At 45.7% G+C, this 21,615-nt stretch overlaps 1 protein-coding gene across 1 annotated transcript in view; it reads left to right on the top strand.

The window, feature by feature from the left end:
* Positions 1-537: 537 nt before the first annotated feature.
* LOC309401297 (vomeronasal type-2 receptor 26-like) overlaps positions 538-21,615 on the top strand; it is a gene marked incomplete at both ends in the record, with an annotated part of 30,688 nt that continues 9,610 nt past the window's right edge. Inside the window, 2 exons of the mRNA XM_081970365.1 lie at positions 538-1,099; positions 1,274-1,354. Of these exons, the coding sequence (XP_081826491.1) occupies positions 538-1,099; positions 1,274-1,354 (643 nt within the window). The remainder of the gene's footprint in view (positions 1,100-1,273; positions 1,355-21,615) is intronic.

Raw genomic sequence — 21,615 nt, 5'->3', positions numbered from 1 at the left:
GTTCAATCTGATTGGTTAAGAGGTCTGACAGCTCCCTATGAAATGAGACCTGTGAGACCTAACTGCTGCTGGATTGTACAGGCTTGACTGTTATAATAAAGAGCTGTTGTTGCATTAAACCTGAGTCTGCCTTCTCATTGCCCTATCTAACACTGGCGATGAGGCTAGGATATGGGATCGAGAGGCAGATAAGGCGAAGAATGAGCAACCAGTCAATCCAGCAGGTGAATCCAGCCCGGAGCATTGGAGCAGCATCAAGCAGCCATTTTAAGTGACAAATTCAATTCGCTTTTAGACAAAATGGCCACGCATGCCCCGCTAACTCCGTACGACCCAGTGGCCGAACACTGGGAATCCTACATGCTGAAGTCCGAATACTTTCTTGAGGCAAACAACCACATGGGGGTTCCAGACTCCTGAAACAAAAACCTCTTCCTGGGCTATTGCGGCCGAGAGGTCTTCGAAACAGCAAAAGACATATCGGAGCCAACTCCGATCCAAGCGGTTACATGGGCAGCCTTGCAACAGACTCTAAGAATGCATTATGCGCCCAAATCTTCTAGACATGTTCTCCGCCATGAATTCAACGTGCGGAACCAGAAGGAGGGAGAATCCATCAACCAGTATGTCGTGGTTCTGGGAAAGGCAGCAACGTACTGTAACTTCCATGACCTGGACAACCAAATCCTAGATAGCCTGATCTGCGGAGTGAGGGACATCCATCTGCAGAGACGCCTGCTCGCAAAATCAAACATTTCTCTGCAGATCGCACTCGACGAAGCCAGAGTGTCGGAATCGGCCAACAAGTCCACAGAAGCCTTGCAGCGCCAGCACAACGTGCCTCAACCCACTCTGAAGCAGAGACGCGTCCATCACGAGGCCACACATCAAGAGATCTCTGACAGCGTAGGCGATGACAGCTACCGCATGCGCAGTAGATGCACACAGCTGGCACGAAAATTCAACTCGCATTTGCCACACTGTGCAAGCTTTGAGGACGCTCCCTGCGAGCTTGAAGTCGACAATGGATCGTCACTCACGATCATCTCCTGGTCGACCCTGAAGCAAACCATCCCGAGCCTGAAAAAATGGCAGCTTTGTACCCCAGACTTCATGCTGTGCAACTACCAGGGGAACCGAGTCCCCATCATGGGCCAGGGCACCTTCTGGGTCCAATTCAAGAACATCACAGCCCAGCTTCCCGTGACCGTGGCCAGCGCACCGCTACAGAGCCTCCTGGGGCTAGACTGGTTCAAAGCCCTGGGTTTGGCAGTCACCGGCATAAACGGCATCACGAACCACGCCACCGAGGCAATCTTTAAACAGTTCAAGGAGGTATTCATCTCCGGCCTCGGTAAGTATGTGGGGACACCAGTTTCTTTTAATTTGGACCCCAATGTCGTGCTTATCAGGCTAAAACCCAGGAGAGTGCCTTTCGACCTCCGCCCTAAAATCAATAAGGAAATTGACAAACTGGTTAGCCAGGGGATCCTAGAACCAGTTGACCATGCTCGTTGGGAGACCCCAATAGTGACCCTGGTCAAGCCGGACGGGTCAGTCCGCATCTGTGCAGACTGTAAATGTACAATTAATAATGCACTGCAACAAAGCACCTACCCTGTGCCCATTGTACAGCACCTACTACATTCGCTAGGGCCAGGAATTTTTTTTGTGAAATTAGATATGGCGCAGGCATAACAGCAATTGCCTGTAGATGGCACCACAGTGGAGGCCCAAACCATTGTGACGCACAGAGTTGCATTCAAATGCAGCCACCTGCAATTCAGAGTTAGTATCGCCCCGGGACTATTCCAAAGCTTCATGGAACGGCTTTTGCAGGGGATACCAGGAGTTATCCCCTATTTTGATGACATTTTGGTATCGGCTGCAAACAAGGTGCAACTTTTAAAAAGAGTTAGGGCTGTTTTGACCAGAATTCGCGAAAAAGGTATCTAACTTAAAAAAGAAAAATGCAAAATTAATGTGCCCAGGGTAGAATTCCTAGGGTACATGACTGATGGTTCTGGGATCCACCCGACATCCCAAAAAGTAAAAGCAATCCAGGACGCCCTACACCTCGCAATCAGACCAAGCTGCAAGCTTTCCTTGGGCTCTTTAACTTCTACAGCATCTTTCTCAAACAGAAAGCTACCATCGTTGAGCCCTTGCATCGCCTCCTGGCTAAAAATGCCAAATGGTCCTGGGGCCGAGCCAAGGCCATTGCATTCGCAGGGGTGAAATGCCAGTGCAGCCTCCATCAGTAACCAAGAAAGAAACCACTCAAGTCCATTTTTTAGAATTAAGAGTACTTTTACTGGTTATGAGTAAATAGCAGCTAGCAAAGCAAGATCTGAGGCAAAAGCACACGCAATCATAGATATCAATATGTGACCCAGCTCCCTCCCCCTAGTGATTCCAACCCCCAGTCCAATCCCCACACCCCACATATGTCATGTGGGCTGCACTTTCAAAACCCATCATCAGGATGGTATGCTGGACGGTTGGCTTGGCGGCAATTCCATATCTGCAGCATGCACAGTAGATGGTGAGAAAACGACTCCCTTCTTCATTCACTCCTGTGCTCAAGCTTCCCCTCCCAAATACCATTTATCTCCCCCTCCCCATTTCAATGGTAGCCAAGAGCGAGCAGCAAAGCAGAGGCTGACATCAGCCCTCCATCAGGAAAGGACATCACCCCTGGAAAAAGGTAGAAAGAAAACAGAAACAAGACAGTTTAGACATAAGTATGGCGATACGAGTTAGGGCTTATCGGGATAGGCAGAATAGAATCTCCTCAAAAGTCTAGGAGCTCTAACATGGGACTTATCATCCCATTCAGCTTGGGATGGGGGAAAATGCTTCCAGGAGACCAGATACTGAATCTGATTCCTATGTCTCCTGGAATCCAAAATTTCTTTGATCTCAAAATGTTGCTCTCCTTCGATGAGAAGAGGGACAGGTGTTCGAAAAGAAGAGGTGTGCACTGATTTCAACAGGTTAACATGAAATACGGGGTAAATGCAGTTGTGATACTTTGGCAAATCCAACCGTACAGAAACAGGATTAATGATCTTCACAATAGAAAACGGACCAACATACTTAGGCCCTAATATCTTCGACTTTTGGGTAGTTTGGAGAAATTTGGTAGACAGAAAAACTTGATCTCCAACCTTGTAGTCCCTTTCTTTCACCCTCTTCTTGTCAGCCTGTTTCTTGTGTGCCTGATGAGCAGCCTCCAACATTTTTGGCTATGGGCCAAACCTTTTGGAACTGGTCACTCCACTCTGAAAGGGACAAGCCTGTGGTTTCTCACGCGCAACTCCGGAATTGGCACAAAGTCCTGTCCAAATACAAGTCTAAATGGGGTGAAACCAGTGCTGCTGTGCACAGAGTTGTTGTACGCTACTTCAGCATGTGGTAACAGTTCAGTCCAATTATCCTGCTGATAATTGATAAAACACCGAAGGTATTGCTCCAAAACAGAATTAGTCCTTTCACAAGCACCATTAGTCTGAGGATGGTGGGTGGAGCTTAACCCCTGGGTGGAGCCAATCAACTTCAAAAACTCCTTCCAGAAGAGGGAGGTGAACTGTACCCCTCTATCTGATATTACGCGCTCTGGCACCCCATTCAAATGGTACACATGTGTAATAAACAATTTAGCTAAGGACTTAGCTGAAGGGATCTTGGAACAAGGCACAAAATGAACCTGTTTAGAGAACAAATCCGTGACTACCCAGATCATGGTATTTCCTTGACTCTCAGGTAATTTGACAATGAAATCCATTGATATTTCCTTCCATGGTGAGTCAGGATGGGCTACAGCTTGAAGTCGACCTTGGGGCTTCCCAGGAGGTCGCTTAGCAGCCGCACATACAAGACAACTGGCCACGTATGATTTAATATCTTTTTTCAAAGAGGGCCACCAAAATTGTTTTTGATGAGACGTAGAGTTTTCACAAACCCAAAATGGCCAGCCATGCGGGAATCATGAGCTTGTTGTAATACCAAAGGCTTCATGCTTGCAGGAACATATAATTTAGCACCTATCCAGGCTAGTCCATCTTTCATGGTGCATTCATTTGAATGTTCCTTAAACCACTAGTCAAGGCTTTCCTTAATTTTGCAGATGAGGGCTGTTGTGACCTCCAACTTAGGGGCGCTTTGGCTTCTGCTAAGCATTGGAGCAACAAGACTTTTCGCTGGGATGATGGAAAGCACCACAATTAATTTGGAGCTGTTGTATTGTGGGAGACTGGATAATGCATCCGCCATAAAGGTTTTTGCCCCAGGGATGTATTTCAGGGTGAAATTGAACCTGTTGAAATGTTGAGTGATCTGGGAATAGAGGATTTGGTTATTACACCCCTGTCATGGTCAGATCACTCATCTCTCCAGCTTGACTTCCCTGGCGCTACCCCCCACCGCGGGTAGACAGAACCAGATTGTCCTAGATGGTTCTGCCCCAGGGGCCTGATGGAACCAGATAGGTTCCAGATGGAGCTTGGGCCACTCCCTGTAGCCCTGACCCGCTCCCGGATGGAGGACCTGGTGGACGCATGGAATAGTGCGGCTGCTGGGGCCTTGGACCGGATTGCGCCTTTGCGGCCTCTCCTGCGGCAATGAACCACCCTGGCCCCTTGGTTTACCGAGGAGCTAAGGGTGATGAAATGACACAAGAGATGCCTAGAGAGCAGATGGAGATCCTCACGCTCCGAATCTGACCGAACACAGGTAAGAGCCTATTTACGGACCTACCTTGTGGCATTAAGAGTGGCCAAACGTCGACATTGTGCCACTCTTATTGCATCCGCAGACAACCGACCCTCTGTCCTGTTTCGGGTGACCCGCTCCCTCCTGTTACAGAGGCCGTTGGAAGCCCTCTTGCAGGGTAGAGCAGAGGAATTTGGGGAATATCTGCAGGACAAAATCGCTCAAATCCGGACGGAATGGGTCGCCCTCAGTGGCCTAGGGGAGACGTCAGAGGCGAGTCTTGAGGGACCACTCTGGGAGGAGTTTGACTCTGTTGCTTCTGATGTATGGACAGGTTGCATGGGTGACTGCGAGCCACTACATGTTTACTGGACCCGTGTCCCTCCTGGCTTATACTGGCATCCTGGGAGGTCACATGAGGCTGGGTCCTGGGACTAGTGAATGCTTCACTGAGTGAGGGGTCCTACCTGGCCGCCTTGAAAGAGGTGGTGGTGAGGCCCTTACTCAAGAAGCCTTCTCTAGACCCAGCTGAGTTAGCTAATTATCGTCCTGTCTCCAACCTTCCGTTTTTAGCGAAGGTTGTAGAGAGTGTGGTGGCACAACAGTTCCCACGTCACCTGGGGGAAATTGACTATCTAGATCCGCGCCAGTCCGGTTTCTGGCCCGGTCACAGCACGGAGACGGCCTTGGTCGCGTTGGTGGATGATCTCTGGAGGGCCAGGGATGGGTGGTTGTTCCTCCCTCCTGGTCCTATTAGACCTCTCAGCTGCTTTTGATACCATCGACCATGGTATCCTACTGCGCCGTCTGGAGGGGTTGGGGGTGAGGGGCACCGTTGTACGGTGGTTCTGCTCCTACCTCTCCGGCCGGACGCAATGCGTGTTGGCAGGGGAGCAGAGGTCGACCCTGAGGCCGCTCAATTGTGGGGTGCCGCAGGTATCGGTCCTCTCGCCTCTCCTGTTCAACACATATATGAAGCCGCTGGGGGAGATCATTCATGCTTTCGGGGTCGAACCATCTGTACGCTGATGATACGCAGATGTACATCTCCACCCCGAACCACCCCAACGAGGCCGTCGAAGTGATGTCCCGGTGCTTGGAAGCCGTACGGGTCTGGATGGGAACCAACAGACTCAAACTCAACCCCTCCAAGACGTAGTGGCTGTGGCTACCAGCACCCCGGTTCAACCAGTGGGTTCCATCGCTGGCCATTTGGGGTGAACAACTGGCCCCCGTGGAGCGGGCGCGCAATTTGGGCATCCTCCTAGATGCCCGGCTGTCGATGGATGACCATGTGGCAGCCATGGCGCGGGGGCCGTTCCACCAGGTCCGCCTGGTGCGCCAATTGCGCCCCCTATTGGACCGGGACGTCCTTCGCACAGTCACTCATGCGCTGGTGATGTCCGGTCTGGACTACTGCAACGCTCTCTACATGGGGCTTCCCTTGAGATGCACCCGAAGACTGCAGCTGGTCCAGAATGCGGCTGCACGGGGTATCATGGGGAGTACTAGATACTCCCTCATAACACCTCTCCTGCGTGAGCTGCACTGGCTACCTGTGGTTTTTCGGGTGCGTTTCAAGGTATTGATTGCCATCTTTAAAGCGCTCCATGGCACAGGACCTAGTTACCTGCGGGATCGCATCCTACCTCATACATCCCTGCGACCAATTCGCTCTCACAGGGAGGGACTCCTCCGGGTGCTGTCCACGAAGCAATGCCAGCGGGCGGCGCCCAGGAGTAGGGCCTTCTCTGTGATGGGCCCAATGCTCTGGAATGACCTCCCCCCCCAATATTAGAACCACCACTGATCTCTGCTCCTTCCGCAAGAAACTCAAGACCCACCTGTTCCAATTAGCGGGCCTGCCCCATTTATAGTCCTATTCTCTAATCCTCCTGACAGTTATTTTAATTTTGGGGTAGATTTTGAGGTAGATTTTAATGTTGTTTTCAAATTTTATTATTACTGTACAGTTTGTATATCACCTCCTCTATGTATATGTATGTATATGGTGTTTTAATTCTGACTGTACACCGCCCCGAGTCCCTTCAGGGAGAGGGAGCGGTTTATAAATCTAAATAAAGTAAAATAAAGTAAAGTTGCACCCAGCGCATCTGTTTAGGAGAAAATTTTCAAGGGGTCTTTAATGCTTCCAAATTTTTGTGATCAGTCCACACCTCAAAAGGGTGTTTAGCTCCCTCAAGGAAATGTCGCCAGGTCACCAGCACCCACCTGACCGCAAAAGCTTCCTTTTCCCATATGGCCCATCGCCTCTCCGTCTCCGTCAGTTTTCGGGAGGTCTAAGTGCAAGGTTGCAGGTGCCCATCAGCGTTTGCTTGAAGTAACACAGCCCCCACCACCACATCACTAGCGTCATCTTGAACGATAAAAGGTGCATCCATGTCTGGGTGTTTTAAAATGGGTTCAGCTGCAAAGAGTCGCTTTAGTTTTTCGAATGGGGCCTGACATTCCATAGTCCATTTTAGTGGCTTCCCCGGTTTGGGTTTGGGCTCTCCTTTTGACTTAAGGAGATTTGTAATGGGTAGTGCAATGCTGGCAAAAGAAGGAATAAATTGACGATAAAATTTGCAAACCCCAAGAAACTCTGCAATTGTTTGCGGGTGCGGGGGAGGGTCCAATTGGTAATGGCTTGGACTTTAGCTGGGTCCATCTCGATGGCATTGTGGGAGATGCGATAACCAAGGAAGTCAATTTTTTCCTAGTGAAATTCACACTTAGATAATTGGCGTAAAGCTCCGTAGTGCGGAGTTTTTTGAGAACTGAACGCACCAATGTCACGTGTTCTTCACGTGTTTCTGTGTAAATAAGGATGTCATTAATCACGCCTTTGTATAGGTGGTCATGCAAAACTTCATTTATTAGTTGCATGAAAACCGCTGGTGCCCCCTGTAGGCCAAAAGGGAGTACACGGAATTGAAAACAACCAAGTGTGCAGTTGAAAGCAGTTTTCCATTCATCTCCCTTCTTAATCCTGATTCTGTAATAAGCCTCCCTTAAGTCCAATTTTGTGAAAATCCTCCCTTTACCCAAATAGGCCAAAATGTCCTTCATCAGAGGGAGGGGGTAAACATTGTGCACAGACACCGCATTCAAATTTTTGTAACTCACACAGAGGCGAAGAGAGCCATCTTTTTTTTCTCCAAACAGCACTGGAGCAGCCACTCAGGGCCTGGCCGGTTCAATAAACCCCCTTCGTAAATTTTTATCAATAAATTTCCATAATTCATCCATTTCCTGGGGGGGGGTCATTAAGTAGATTTGGGGTTTTGGGAGTTTTCCCCCTCGGAGAATATCAATACTGCAATCTGTTGCGCGGTGAGAGGGTAAGTTATCAGAGGATTTCTCACTGAAAACATCCTTTAGGTCCCAATATCCGTTTGGGATTTTCTCCTCCCCCTCAATTTTCTCTTGTCCTGTGGTCGTTAGGTTAGGTTTAGCGTTAATGGGCTTTGGAGCCCCCCCTCACCCTTGGGAGGTGTTGCAGAACAGACGCGCAGCCACCCCTTTCACAAATTGATGTGTGGGTTTCACTTCCGTAACCAAGGTAATCCTAGTATGAGAGGCCGATCCATTCCTGGGGTGACAATAAAACTTATAGTCTCTTGGTGAGTTCCCATCCACATGTCTATTGGCTCAGTTACAAAATGGGCAGGGCTTCCCCTGGCTATTGAGCCATCCAGCTGGCAAAAAGCAATAGGGACTTTTAAAGTTCTCAATTTCAGCCCCAGTTACTCCACCACTTCAGGACTAACGATGCAACGTGTGCATCCTGAATCTAAGAGGGCCAGCATTTTCTCCTGCGCTGCAGTGGAGGGTACTTTTAGTTCTACTGGGATAGTCATGGGGTCCGATCAGGAACTTACCAGACATTCTTCATCAGATTCGGTTTCACTTTCTTCCGATGAGGAGGATGGTTCCCCTCCCTTGGGGTGGGATGTGACTGCGTAAATGACTCCACCCCTTTCATGGTGGTTTCCTTTCTTCTCCCAGGTTGTTTGTCTGGTTTCCTCTCTCCCCAGTAGTAGGTTTTGGTCCCATCTTGCTGCGGCAGTTTGTTGCAATTTGCCCTCCTTCCCACAACAGAAGCAACAGAAGGGGGGCAGAAGTCGACCTTGAGGCCGCTCACTTGTGGGGTGCCACAAGGGTCGGTCCTCTCACCTCTCATGTTCAACACATATATGAAGCCGCTGGGAGAGATCATTCGTGGGTTCGGGGTAGATTACCATCTGTACGCGGATGATACCCAGCTGTACATCTCTACCCCAAACCACCCCAACGATGCCGTCAAAGTGATGTCCCGGTGTCTGGAAGCCGTACGGATCTGGATGGGAAGTAACAGACTCAAGCTCAACCCGTCCAAGACGGAATGGCTGTGGCTACCGGCACCCCGGTTCAACCAGCTGATTCCATCACTGGCCATTGGGGCCGAACATCTGGCCCCCGTGGATTGAGTACGCAATTTGGGTGTCCTCCTAGATGCCCGGCTGTCAATGGACGACCATGTGACAGCCGTGGCAAGGGGGGCATTTCACCAGGTTCGCCTGGTGCGCCAATTGTGTCCCCTATTGGACTGGAACGCCCTTCGCACAGTCACCCATGTGCTTGTGACGTCCCGGCTAGACTACTGTAACACTCTCTACATGGGGCTCCCCTTGAGATGCACCCGAAGACTGCAGTTGGTTCAGAATGCAGCCGTGTGGGCAGTTTCGGGAGTCGCTAGATACTCCCACGTAACACCTCTCCTGCGCGGGTTGCACTGGCTACCTGTAGCTTTTCGGGTGCGGTTCAAGGTGCTGATTATCATCTTCAAAGCGCTCCATGGCGCAGGACCTAGTTATTTGCGGGATCGTATCCTGCCCCACACATCCCTTCGGCCGATCCGCTCACACAGAGAGGGACTCCTCCGGGTGCCGTCCACTAGGCTGTGCCAGCGGGTGACGCCCAGGGGAAGGGCCTTCTCTGTGATGGGCCCGACCCTCTGGAATGACCTTCCCCTGATCTTAGAACAACCACGGACCTCCGCTCCTTCCGCAAGAAGCTCAAAACCCACCTGTTTAATCTAGCTGGCATGGCCTAATTCCAGCTCTCCCACCTCAGTCTGTATTTTAAAATTTCACGGGTTGGTCTTAAGGCTAAGTTTTTAATTTTTATAAACTTGTACAGAGGTTTAAAGTTTAACCCGATTTTAATTATATTTATTATCATTTGTATGGTTTTTAATTTGGTACCTGTACACCGCCCCGAGTCCCTTCGGGGAGATGGGGCAGTCTAAAAATCAAATAAAATAAATAAATAAATAAAATAAATAAATAATAAATAAGAAGCAAGTGGTGACTCGGGACTTGCTAGTAGACCAACTTTTTCCCCCCTTTGGAACTCTTTGCGGGGCCTTGGGGGGGAAGTAGCTTTCTCTTTTCCACTGTCGTCAGGGTACTTGTCTCCGGCCAAATCAATTTCTACATCTGCTGCCAATTCATACCAGTCCTGCAATGTGCGGGGGGCCCCTCTGTTTACACAGTTCTGGTATATATCTTTGTTCAGACCGTCCATGAAGCCATCCAACAGGGCTTGTTCAGACCAACCCCTCATATAAACAGACAGTTCATGAAATTCTTGTGTATATTCAGCAACTGGTCTGTTTCCTTGGGTAAGGGCTTTAAATTTTGTTCTGGCTTTTCGCTCTGTGAGAGTATCATCAAAGCATTTCCTCAGGGCAGCCATAAACCAATTGAAATCTCTCAGTAGGGGGGAATTGGCATTATGCAGAGCAACCATCCAGGCAGCCGCCTTATTTTCTAATGCCAGGGTAATAATTCTTACCTTGGCTTCTACTATAGGCAATTCTTCGCCATACTGATGCATGTAATTCCATGCGTGAAACAGGAAAAATCCTAGATCCTTTGCCTCCCCACCAAATTTCATTCCAAGTGGAGGAAATTTGGCCATCAAGCGTCTGCGGGAACCCTCTCCCCCTCTTGGGATGGCTCTGGTGTCTGCTGCTACTGGGGTTGGGGCTCGTTCATCTTGCTCATCACCCCCATCTGCAGCTCCGGTCCCTTTCAGGCAGAAAAGACCCTCTGCAGTTCTCCTCTCTGTTTCTGGGGGAAGGTCTTCTCTCCCAGGATCACTCTCATGCAAACGTCATCTCTCCCATGCCTCTTCGAAGAGTTTCATGACCTGAGGCATCATAAGGTTCTCCTCCTTGATCCCCTGCCACTCAGCAGCTGGTCACCTCTGTCTCCTTGTGGTGACCCCAAACGGAGTTTCCTTGGGATCATACTTCTGCCCTACTCCAAATGTCCATCTGGGGTGGACAGATTGTTCTTCCAGGTGTAGCCCAGCCATTCGCCCTGTTTCCAGAGGGCAAGAAGATGCAGTTGCTCCCATGTCAACCTCCTGGTCGCTGCCTGGCTGGGACATTCTTTTGAAGTTTGAATATTTTATTGCACTCCCCTCGGAAGTTGTTAACTCCGGGTTGAATGTGAAACTGAGATCTTGCTTAATGTCAGTGCACCCTCCATCAGTAACCAAGAAAGAAACCACTCAAGTCCATTTTTTAGAATTAAGAGTACTTTTACTGGTTATGAGTAGATAGCAGCTAGCAAAGCAAGATCTGAGGCAAAAGCGTGCGCAATCATAGATATAAATATGTGCCCCAGCTCCCTCCCCCTAGTGATCCAACCCCCAGTCCAATCCCCACACCCCACATGTGTCATGTGAGCTGCACTTTCAAAACCCATCATCAGGATGGTATGCCGGACGGTTGGCCTTGGCGGCAATTCCATATCTGCAGCATGCGCAGTAGATCGTGAGAAAATGACTCTCTTCTTCATTCACTCCTGTGCTCAAGCTTCCCCTCCCAAATACCATTTATCTCCCCCTCCCCGTTTCAATGGTAGCCGAAGGTGAGCAGCAAAGCAGAGGCATCAGCGCTGTCTCTAGCCACTGCATGCCCAACAACATGGAAGCCCCCATTGCTTTCTACTCACGAACCTTGTCTCCCGCTGAACGGAACTACAGCCAGCTGGACAGAGAGGCTTTGGCTGCAGTAGCGGGAGTCAAGCATTTTCACAAGTACCTCTACGGCCGCGAGTTTGAACTTGTAACGGATCACAAACCATTGTTGGGGCTGCTGGCTGAGGACAAACCTACCCCGGTTTCCCTGTCTCCGTGCATAACCAGGTGGACTGTTTTCCTGGCTGCCTACTCGTACAAGCTCATCCACTGCCCTGGCTCCACATTGGGACATGCCGATGTGTTGAGCCGCTGTCCCCTACCAGAACTGCTGGCTGACCCCACTCTTGAGACACCGGTCCTTCCTATTGACTGCCTGGACTCTGGACCAGTCTCTTCCACTGACGTTGCCCATTTTTCTGCCAAAGACACTGTCAGTGCAGCCTCCATCAGTAACCAAGAAAGAAACCACTCAAGTCCATTTTTTAGAATTAAGAGTACTTTTACTGGTTATGAGTAGATAGCAGCTAGAAAAGCAAGATCTGAGGCAAAAGCGCGCACAATCATAGATATCAACATGTGACCCAGCTCCCTCCCCCTAGTGATCCCAATGCCCAGTCCAATCCCCACACCCCACAGGTGTCATGTGGGCTGCACTTTCAAAACCCATCGTCAGATTTGTATGCCGGATGGTTGGCCTTGGCGGCAATTTCATATCTGCAGCATGCACAGTAGATGGTGAGAAAATGACTCTCTTCTTCATTCACTCCTGTGCTCAAGCTTCCCCTCCCAAATACCATTTATCTCTCCACCTCCCCATTTCAATGGCAGCCGAAAGTGAGCAGCAAAGCAGAGGCTGACAGACACTATTATTAAGCAGGTTCTTAACTGGGTGTGGAGGGGATGGCCCAAGGGGCCTGTTGGGGCCAGGTTTAAAATGTTTTTTGCAAAACGTGATGAGCTGTCGGTTATCAAAGGTTGTTTACTGTGGGGGGACGGGATGGTTGTTCCAAACAAACTGCGAAAGGCAGTATTGGATGCATTATATTTGGGGCATCCTGGCATTGTCAGGATGAAGTCATTGGCTAGGAGCTACGTCTGGTGGCCTAACATGGACAGGGAGATAGAAGAGTAGGTGGCTACCTGCACTCTGTGCCAGGAATCCAGACCAGCTCCCCCAGAGACACCCGCTAAGGAGTGGGAGCGCCCTCAGGCACCCTGGTCTATGGTGCACATAGTTTTTGCAGGGCCCGTTCATGGCCAAACGTTCCTCATAATTGTGGACGCATATTCGAAATGGCTAGAGGTAGCCCTGATGACCTCTACCACAGCAGAAGCGGTCATCAAGGTGCTACAGAGACTTTTCTCCACGCACGGCCTGCCCGACATCTTGGTCTCTGACAATGGGCCCCAATTCACAACCATACAATTTGAGACATACTTAGCTAGCCAGGGAATTCAGCATGCCCTAGTCGTGCCATTTCATCCGGCCTCGAATGGACAGGCGGAACGAATGGTGAGATCAGCAAAAGAGGCCCTCACCAGAATGGGCCCAGGTGATTGGCAAACACGGGTTGATCACAATTTGCTAATCCAACATATTACGCCAAGTGCCACCACTGGGAGAAGCCCCTCCGAGCTTCTCATGGGTCACTGTCTCAGGTCCCACTTAGACCGGCTATACCCAAACTACTCTGCCACATTGCCCGCAGACTCCACAAGCAAGATTTGGAACTTTAGCTTAGGGGATTCAGTATATGCCCACATCTATGCCGGGGGAACTTTGTGGCTTCCTGCTATGGTGATAGGCATCACCAGGCCTCACTCTTACGTACTAGAGCTAGAGGATGGTAGAAATTGGAGGAGGCACATTGACCAACTCCGTGGGTGACTCTCCCACTCTAATCTTAGGGTACCAGATGAAACTCTGAAACCAAATGGCCAAGGCCCTACCCAAAAGGAGCAAACATTCACTCATTTCACAGACTACTCAAACCCGAAATATCCGGCAGACTTATCTGAGTTTGTTGCAGGCCCACAGCGAGCTCCAAGCGAGCAAGCTCGAGGAACTCCAGCCGCAGCCTGGGGTAAGTTCCAGCAGGTTCCACAAAGCGGAGCTGGAGAGCACACAGGTCCATCCGACCTGCCTGAAGAGCCGGTTCCAAGTGAACTGCACAGGTCTGCCAGGGTTAAACAAAGACCCGCCTACCTCAAGGACTATGTAACCAATTGGAACACTCTGACCAAGAGGGGAGTGGTGTTAGGTATTAACACAGGCTACTGTGGTTTCCACTCCAGTCCTCTGTTTAGGCAGGAACAGAGGTTCAATCTGATTGGTTAAAAGGTCTGACAGCTCCCTATAAAAGGAGAGCTGTCAGACCTAACTGCTGCTGGATTGTACAGACTTGACTGTTATAATAAAGAGCTGTTGTTGCATTAAACCTGAGTCTGCCTTCTCATTGCTCTATCTAACACTGGTGACGAGGATGGGATTGAGAGGCAGATAAGGCGAAGAACGAGCAACCAGTCAATCCAGCAAGTGAATCCAGCCCGGAGCATCGGTGTGGAATCGAGCAGCCATTTTAAGCGGCAAATTCAAATCGCTTCAAGACAAAATGGCCATGCACACCCCATCAACTCCGTACGACCCAGTGGCCGAATACTGGGAATCCTACATGCTGAGGTTCAAATGCTTTCTTAAGGCAAACAACCTCATGTGGGTTCCAGACTCCTGAAAGAAAAACCTCTTCCTGGGCTACTGTGGCCGAGAGGTCTTCGAAATGGCAAAAGACCTATCAGAGAGAAAAACTAACTAGATCTATAAAAACATAAATTACACCACAAATTAATGTATTGACATATTTATTGCCATTATTGATTTATTGACATCTTTTAGTATGTCATGGTGAGCTCTGACTAAATGTATCGAATAAATGTTGTTAAATAGTAACACAGGCTACTGTGGTTTCCACTCCAGTCCTCTGTTTAGATGGGAACAGAGGTTCAATCTGATTGGTTAAGAGGTCTGACAGCTCCCTATAAAAGGAGAGCTGTCAGACCTAACTGCTGCTGGATTGTACAGACTTGACTGTTGCAATAAAGAGCTGTTGTTGCATTAAACCTGAGTCTGCCTTCTCATTGCCCTATCTAACAAATGTGAATTGTCATTTTGTCTTTACTGGTTATCTTAATTCATATGCAGTAAAATGTGTGAAAAGAAATGCAGTCAAATACGAATAAGAATTTGTTTAAACATGGAAGGTCTATGTTGCTTTTCTTTCTGCAGAAATTGGACAGAGGGAAGTCCGTGATGAACACCAATTGTAGTCATCACCTAGAAAGCATAGTGTAAATTCAAAAGCTGGCCACGTGCCTTTTTCTCAATGGAAAACACCTGAGAAATCTCTGGCACAAAAAATAATTCCAGTAAATTCAAATAAATTCCATCAGAAGTCCAATACCTGCTAGTATCCAATTTGCCTAATGGTCTCCTTTTAAGAGATTCAGTTGAGTATAATGACTGAGTAGAACAGCATGTTTCATGGTCATAAGTCTATTTGAGTAGGTAAGAGTTTTTCAACACAGGAATGACTGTGTAGATCTGGAGGTTCAATGGTCATAAGTCTGTTTGAGTCAATAGTTTTGCAGCACTTGAATGAGAGGGACACAGTGATTCTAAGTGCCAGTTGATGACCCCCAATGGGTTTAACTGTTTACGCATGGTGGCACAAGAGTCATGCTCTGGATCCCATTGGTCAAGGAATTTTGACTTACAGGGTACCAGAGAAAAGTCTCTCCTGCTGTGGCTCCTGTACTTCAGAATATCATGCCTGCTGATTTGATTAGTTTGTTGCTACCCCTTTCTCATACATACCTTCTACCCTCTCCCATCTTAGTTAGCTGAATTTTATCTGAATTTTAAAAATGTACATTTTTGTTGTTTCAGGATATTTTATCGTATTTTAATCATTGGAATATAAATTGTGTAGGATCATCTTGGCAAGACGGATAGAATAGACATTTAGTAATAAATAAATATCAGTTTGGTAATCCTATTTTCAAGCCTGATGATTCATTTTGGTGGCACACTTTTTGGCTTTTTCCTCCTTGTTGATTTTGCATCCTAGGTATTCAGTTATAACTGCAACTGTGTTGTACATTGTTTGGTTTGTTTCTTGCAGTGAGCTGGTGCTTATATTTGATTTGATATTATAAATATTATATTTGATATTACAGTATTGGTGTTTTTTAATACCGTATTTTTCGCCCTATAAGACGCTCCGGAATATAAGACGCACCCAATTTTAAAGGAGGAAAATCTAGAAAAAAAAAGATTCTGAACCAAATACTATAGTAAAATATTTTATATCAACTGTATAAAGTTAACAGCAGTTTAAGAACAATTTTATGTCAACCATGTAACACAGGGGTGTCCAAACTTTTTTCAAAGAGGGCCAGATTGGATGAAGTGAACATGCTGGAGGGCCGAACATTTTTCCGAACATTCTTTGAACAATAACAATTAAATGCAAATGAATTATTTTATGCCAAGTTAATTGCAAATGGCATACTTTTCATTTCATAACATTAAGATCAACTGACAGCTGAGTTTTCACAATGTATCCATCTTTTCCCTGAAGACTCGTGTTTAGTACATTCAGATGCTTTCTTTCCTCTTTCCCTCTTACTTGTCTATCCTTCCTTCCACCCTCCCTTCCTCCTTCCCTTCCTTCCTGCCTCCCTTCCAGTTCCCTCCTTCCTCTTTCCTCCTGCCTGCCTGCCTTCTTTCCCTCCTGCTTATCTATGCTTCCTTCCTTCCTTACACCTCCCTCCCTTCTGCCTGCCTGCCTTCTTTCCTCTTTCCCTATTCTCCTATCCTTCCTTTCTCCCTCCCTCCTTCGATCTCAGGAGCGAAAGCCTTTGAATGAAGTTTGATTGTGTCCCACCTAGCGTTCTCTACCCCCACCCCCAAATCTCTCCAGATCCGGAGAGATTTGGGGGTGGGGGTGGAGAACGCTAGATGGGACACAATCAAACTTGATTCAAAGGCTTCGATTTGATTGTGTCCCATCTAGCGTTCTCCCCCCCCACCCCCAAATCTCTCCGGATCCGGAGAGATTTGAGGGTAGGGGTGGAGAACGCTAGATGGGACACAATCAAACTTGATTCAAAGGCTTCCATTTGATTGTGTCCCATCTAGCGTTCTCCCCCACCCCCACCCCCAAATCTCTCCGGATCCGGAGAGATTTGAGGGTGGGGGTGGAGAACGCTAGATGGGACACAATCAATCTTGATTCAAAGGCTTCGATTTGATTGTGTCCCATCTAGCGTTCTCCCCCCGACCCCCAAATCTCTCTGGATCCGGAGAGATTTGGGGGTTGGGGTGGAGAACGCTAGATGGGACACAATCAAACTTGATTCAAAGGCTTTGGCTCCTGAGATGGTGCGCTGCCATCCAAAATGCTATTACTACGATCTCTGCTGCCTGGATCTGCCCGAGAAGCGGCAGGTAAAGCGGGCGCTGCAGTGATCGTGGTACCAGCATTTTGGATGGCAGCGCACCGATCTCAGGAGCCAAAGCCTTGAGGCACCTTTCATTTGCAGGAGGAGGGCAGCTTAAAGCAGCGCCCCAGCAATGTGAGGAGCCGCTGCCACCGCCACCACCGCCTAAGCCCTCTCGGGAGCCCAGCCGAGCGGGAGCTCTGAAAGCGAAACCTCTCTCCTTTCCAGCCATCACGATCTCTGCAGCCCCCTCTTTGCCTGCCCCATTTTCAGATGACCCAGTGGCTACATTCGGCTTACAAGACGCACTCAGATTTTTACCCTCTTTTTTGGAGTAAAAAAGTGCGTCTTATAAGGCGAAAAATACGGTACTTGTGCTAGTCATTTCTTTGGACAGGCTTCAACACAGGGTACCTTATTCTGTTGTTTTTGTGCTCTTTTAGTTCTTCAATTATTCTTTGCTTCAATCCTTCTAGTTCTTTAGTTGCAGGGCTTTGTTCTTTTTTCTTTTCTAAATGAAAACAATTCCATAGCTGTAATAGTTTACTGCATTGCCAATTCCTTCTGGTTTGCCTCTACAATCTGAGTTATCTCTGGCAAGGCTTAGATTTCTTTTCTCTGGGTAGGTCTTTTCAGTTCTTCCAATTCAGCTTATGTGAGTACTTTATTTCATATTATAAATCATCACTCATCTGCTAGCCTCTGTTTTGTTATTTCCAATTCTAGATATTGTTTTATTTTCCAGAAATGCTGCATTCACTTCAAATGTACTTTAATTCCTGGACTTGATCTGTAATAATAAATCATTATTTCGTTACTTTGCTTTTTTAATTAAAAAGTTTCTTTTATTAAACATGTATTAAAGTGTTGGACACAGTGTAACCATCCTGGCAGAATCTATGATGTACACGCTAAGATATTCAGTTATAGATGGTAGCCACACTGTTTTTTTAACATTTGATCCATACTGTATTTACCAAAAAGAAAAATGTAACCTATTTCCAGCTGTGTTGGTTTATGTTTATCTTGTATATTTTTGCATTTATTATTTCCCTGTTTTTTTCAATTTTGGAAAAGACCATTCTTGCTGCCATGATAATGTGTTATAGTTAAAAAGATAACCTCCTTGTTGCAATTCGTGTTTATAATTCCCAAGAGAAATAGTTCCAGTGTGAAATCTATTTCTTCTTTGGTTATCTCTATCAACCACTTTTGGATATTCTGCCAGTATATTTTGGCTTTTTGGCATGACCACCACATATGGTAATATGTGCCTGTCACATATTTTTCGAGTACCGTGATTAGATTTGGAGGTAAATCTAATCTTGCCTCTTAATATCCCTTCTTTATCTAGTATATCTTTATAGGTGATCTGTTTTTCCTGATTAATAAGATTGGGATGAACTACTGCTTTGAGTATTAATAGCCAAATAGGTACCTTGTTATAAATTTTCCTCTTAAATTTATTCCATGATTTTAAAAATGCCTGTCTGATTAAGTGTCTTTGGAAATATTGATGTGCTGTCTGTTTCCCATACCACAGGAAGGCATGTCATCCTAAATGCAAATCATGGCCCTCAAGGGTTAACAATCTATTATTTTTTAAAAATCCATCCATTCTTTTACCCAGGTTAGTGTTCCTGCTTCATGGTATAATTCCCATTCTGGTACACTGAATCCACCTCTTTCTTTTACGTCTTGCAAAATTTTAAATTTAATCCTGGGTTTCTTCCCTTGCCAAATGTATTCGGATGACATTTTATTCAGATTTCCAAGGTACTTTAAATCTAATTTTATGGGGATGTTTTGAAACGGGAATAATAATTTTGGAAGAATGTTCATTTTGATCACTACAATCCCTCTCATGAAAGAGAATCTCAGATTTTTCGACCTCTCCAATTCTCCTTTTATATGATTTAATAATTTAACATAGTTGTCCTTTTTGATTGATGTGCACCTTGCCATTATATAAATTCCTAAATATTTCATTTTCTTTTCAATCTGAATGTTTATTTCCTTGGCCAATTCCTCCTTCTGCTGCTCCATCATATTTTTGAATATCATTTTTGTTTTATCTTTATTGATTTTCAATCCGGCTACCTTCCCCTAGTCCTGTAATACCTCCGTCAGCCTCTTACCCAATTCTAGTGGTTCTTCAAGGATAAAAACTGAATCGTCTGCAAATGCTTGCCGTTTATTTACTTCTTTCCTAATTTCTAGACCTTTAATTTGAGATTCTTTCCGAATTATCCTTGTTAGCACTTCTAAAGATAATACGAATAACGAAGGAGATAAAGGACACACTTGCCTTGAACCTTTCTGAATTTTAAACTTTTTGGTCACCTCTCCATTCACTATTATTTTAGCTTTTTAGTTGGAGTATATCACCCAAAACATGTTTAAAAATTTATCGCCAAATTCCATATATTTCAATTGTTATAACATGAATTGCCAATTAATGTTGTCGAAAGTTATTGCTCATCTAGAAATAGCAATGTTTCCACTATGTTTCTCGTAGTATTCTAAGATATTTAGAATTATTCTTATATTATTTTTCATTTGTCATTTAGATAGGAAACCATTTTGGTCCGTTTGGCGTATATTACTGCTATTATTGAAGTGAATACCTTGTAGTCTGCTTTTAACAAAGATATGGGCCTGTAGTTCTTAAATAGCAGCTTGTCTAAGTTTTCTTTTGATATTAGGACGATATTCGCCTCCACCCATGATTTCGATATCTTAGCTTCTTCCAACCCTGCATTATATACTTCAAGTAAAATTTATCCTAAGCTATCTTGCAGTTCTTTATATATTCCTATCGGTAATCCATCAGGGCTGGATGCCTTGTTGTTTTGTTTTTGAATCTCATCTGTCAGTTCCTTCATCCTTATTTCTTCATTTAACATATTTTTAATTTCTTCCAGGATTTTCGGAAAGTCCGCTTTCTCAAGACATCATATTATTTCCCCTTCTGCCTGGCAAGTAACTTCTTTATATAGGTTCTCATAAAACTTCTGGACTATCTTTTTCTTCTCCTCATTTTGGCAACATATATTCCCCTCTTTGTCTTGTAGTTTGTTGATCCATTTATCCTCGGTTTGTCTTTTCAGTTTTTAGGCAAGCCATCTCCCTGGCTTGTTAGCATTCTCAAAAGTATTTTGGTTTGTCTTTTTTATCTGTAGTGCCAAGTCTTTCTTTTCTAGTATATTTAATTTATGTCTAATTAAATCCGGTTGTCATTTTATATTTCCTTCCTGCGACTTATTTTGCATGTCCTCCTCCATTCTCTTGTATTCTTTACCAAGTCGTTCTTTCTTTGGTTTTTTAATTTGTTTTCTTTTGCCATATAAGATATAGCAACTCCCCTCATATATGCCTTGGCCATATCATATAAATTTTGAACAGATGTGTCTTCTTTTTTGTTTTCTTTGAAGAAGAGATTCAATTGATTGCTCATCATCAATTTGAATTCCTTGTCTTTTATCATCAATCTTTTCAGTGTCCATCTTGTCATCCTTTTTTTCCCTATCAAACTTATTTCTATGGGATTGAGATCTGCCCAGAGATTCATGCCAATTTCAAGTTCCTTCACCTCTGATTGCAATTCTACTGAAGTCCAGACCATGCCAATTCTGGACCATGATTTGTGTCTATTTGAGTAGTATGTATAACGGTTTTTATACAGGTTTCTCTTTCTCCAAACATCTTTTATTTTCAGCTCCTCTATCATTTTGACCAAGGATTTAAGTACTGTTCTTCTCTTCTTTTTCTCTTTTGGTTGCTTTTATATTCTATTTTTTTGTCAATTATTGTGTTATAATCTCCCAGGCTGAAGATGTTATCATGTGGTATGTCACAGATAGTATTGTGTAATTTCCTATAAAATTGCTCTTGTGCTCCATTTGGTGGGTAGATCTCAGCTACTAGAATTTTCTTCTGACTTATTTCTGTCTTTACTATCAAGATCCTTCTTTTATCATCCTTGTAAATTTCTTTGACCCGGATCGCCTTTTGGATGTATAAAACTGCCCCTCTTTTTGTGTGTGTTGTGCTAATGAGGTGTGTGCAATCCCTAGTTTGGAATATTCTAGCAGTTGCTTTTGTTTTTCCTTTATGTGAACTTCTTGTAATGCTCTAATATTTAAATTTAACTTTTTAAATCTGTTGAATGTTTTCTTTCTTTTAATAGATGAATTTAATCCATTGATGTTGAGTGATAAGATTTTTATCTCCTCTCGCATTTCCTTATCGGTACCTTGGTTTTGTGCTTCTTGTTCTGATTTCTTTTGTTTTCTATTCTCCTCTCTCATAGTTCTCCAACATTTCTTTGGGAGGCTTTGTAAATTGACCCTTTTGCTAGGGAGGGGCTGCAACCACTTTAACATTCGGTTCAGTTATCACAATAGACCATCATTTCTTTACTTT

Source organism: Natrix helvetica (genome assembly GCF_964273705.1).
Source record: "Natrix helvetica genome assembly, chromosome: Z".
Classification (NCBI taxonomy): domain Eukaryota; kingdom Metazoa; phylum Chordata; class Lepidosauria; order Squamata; family Natricidae; genus Natrix; species Natrix helvetica.
This window is presented reverse-complemented; position numbering and strand designations above follow the sequence as displayed.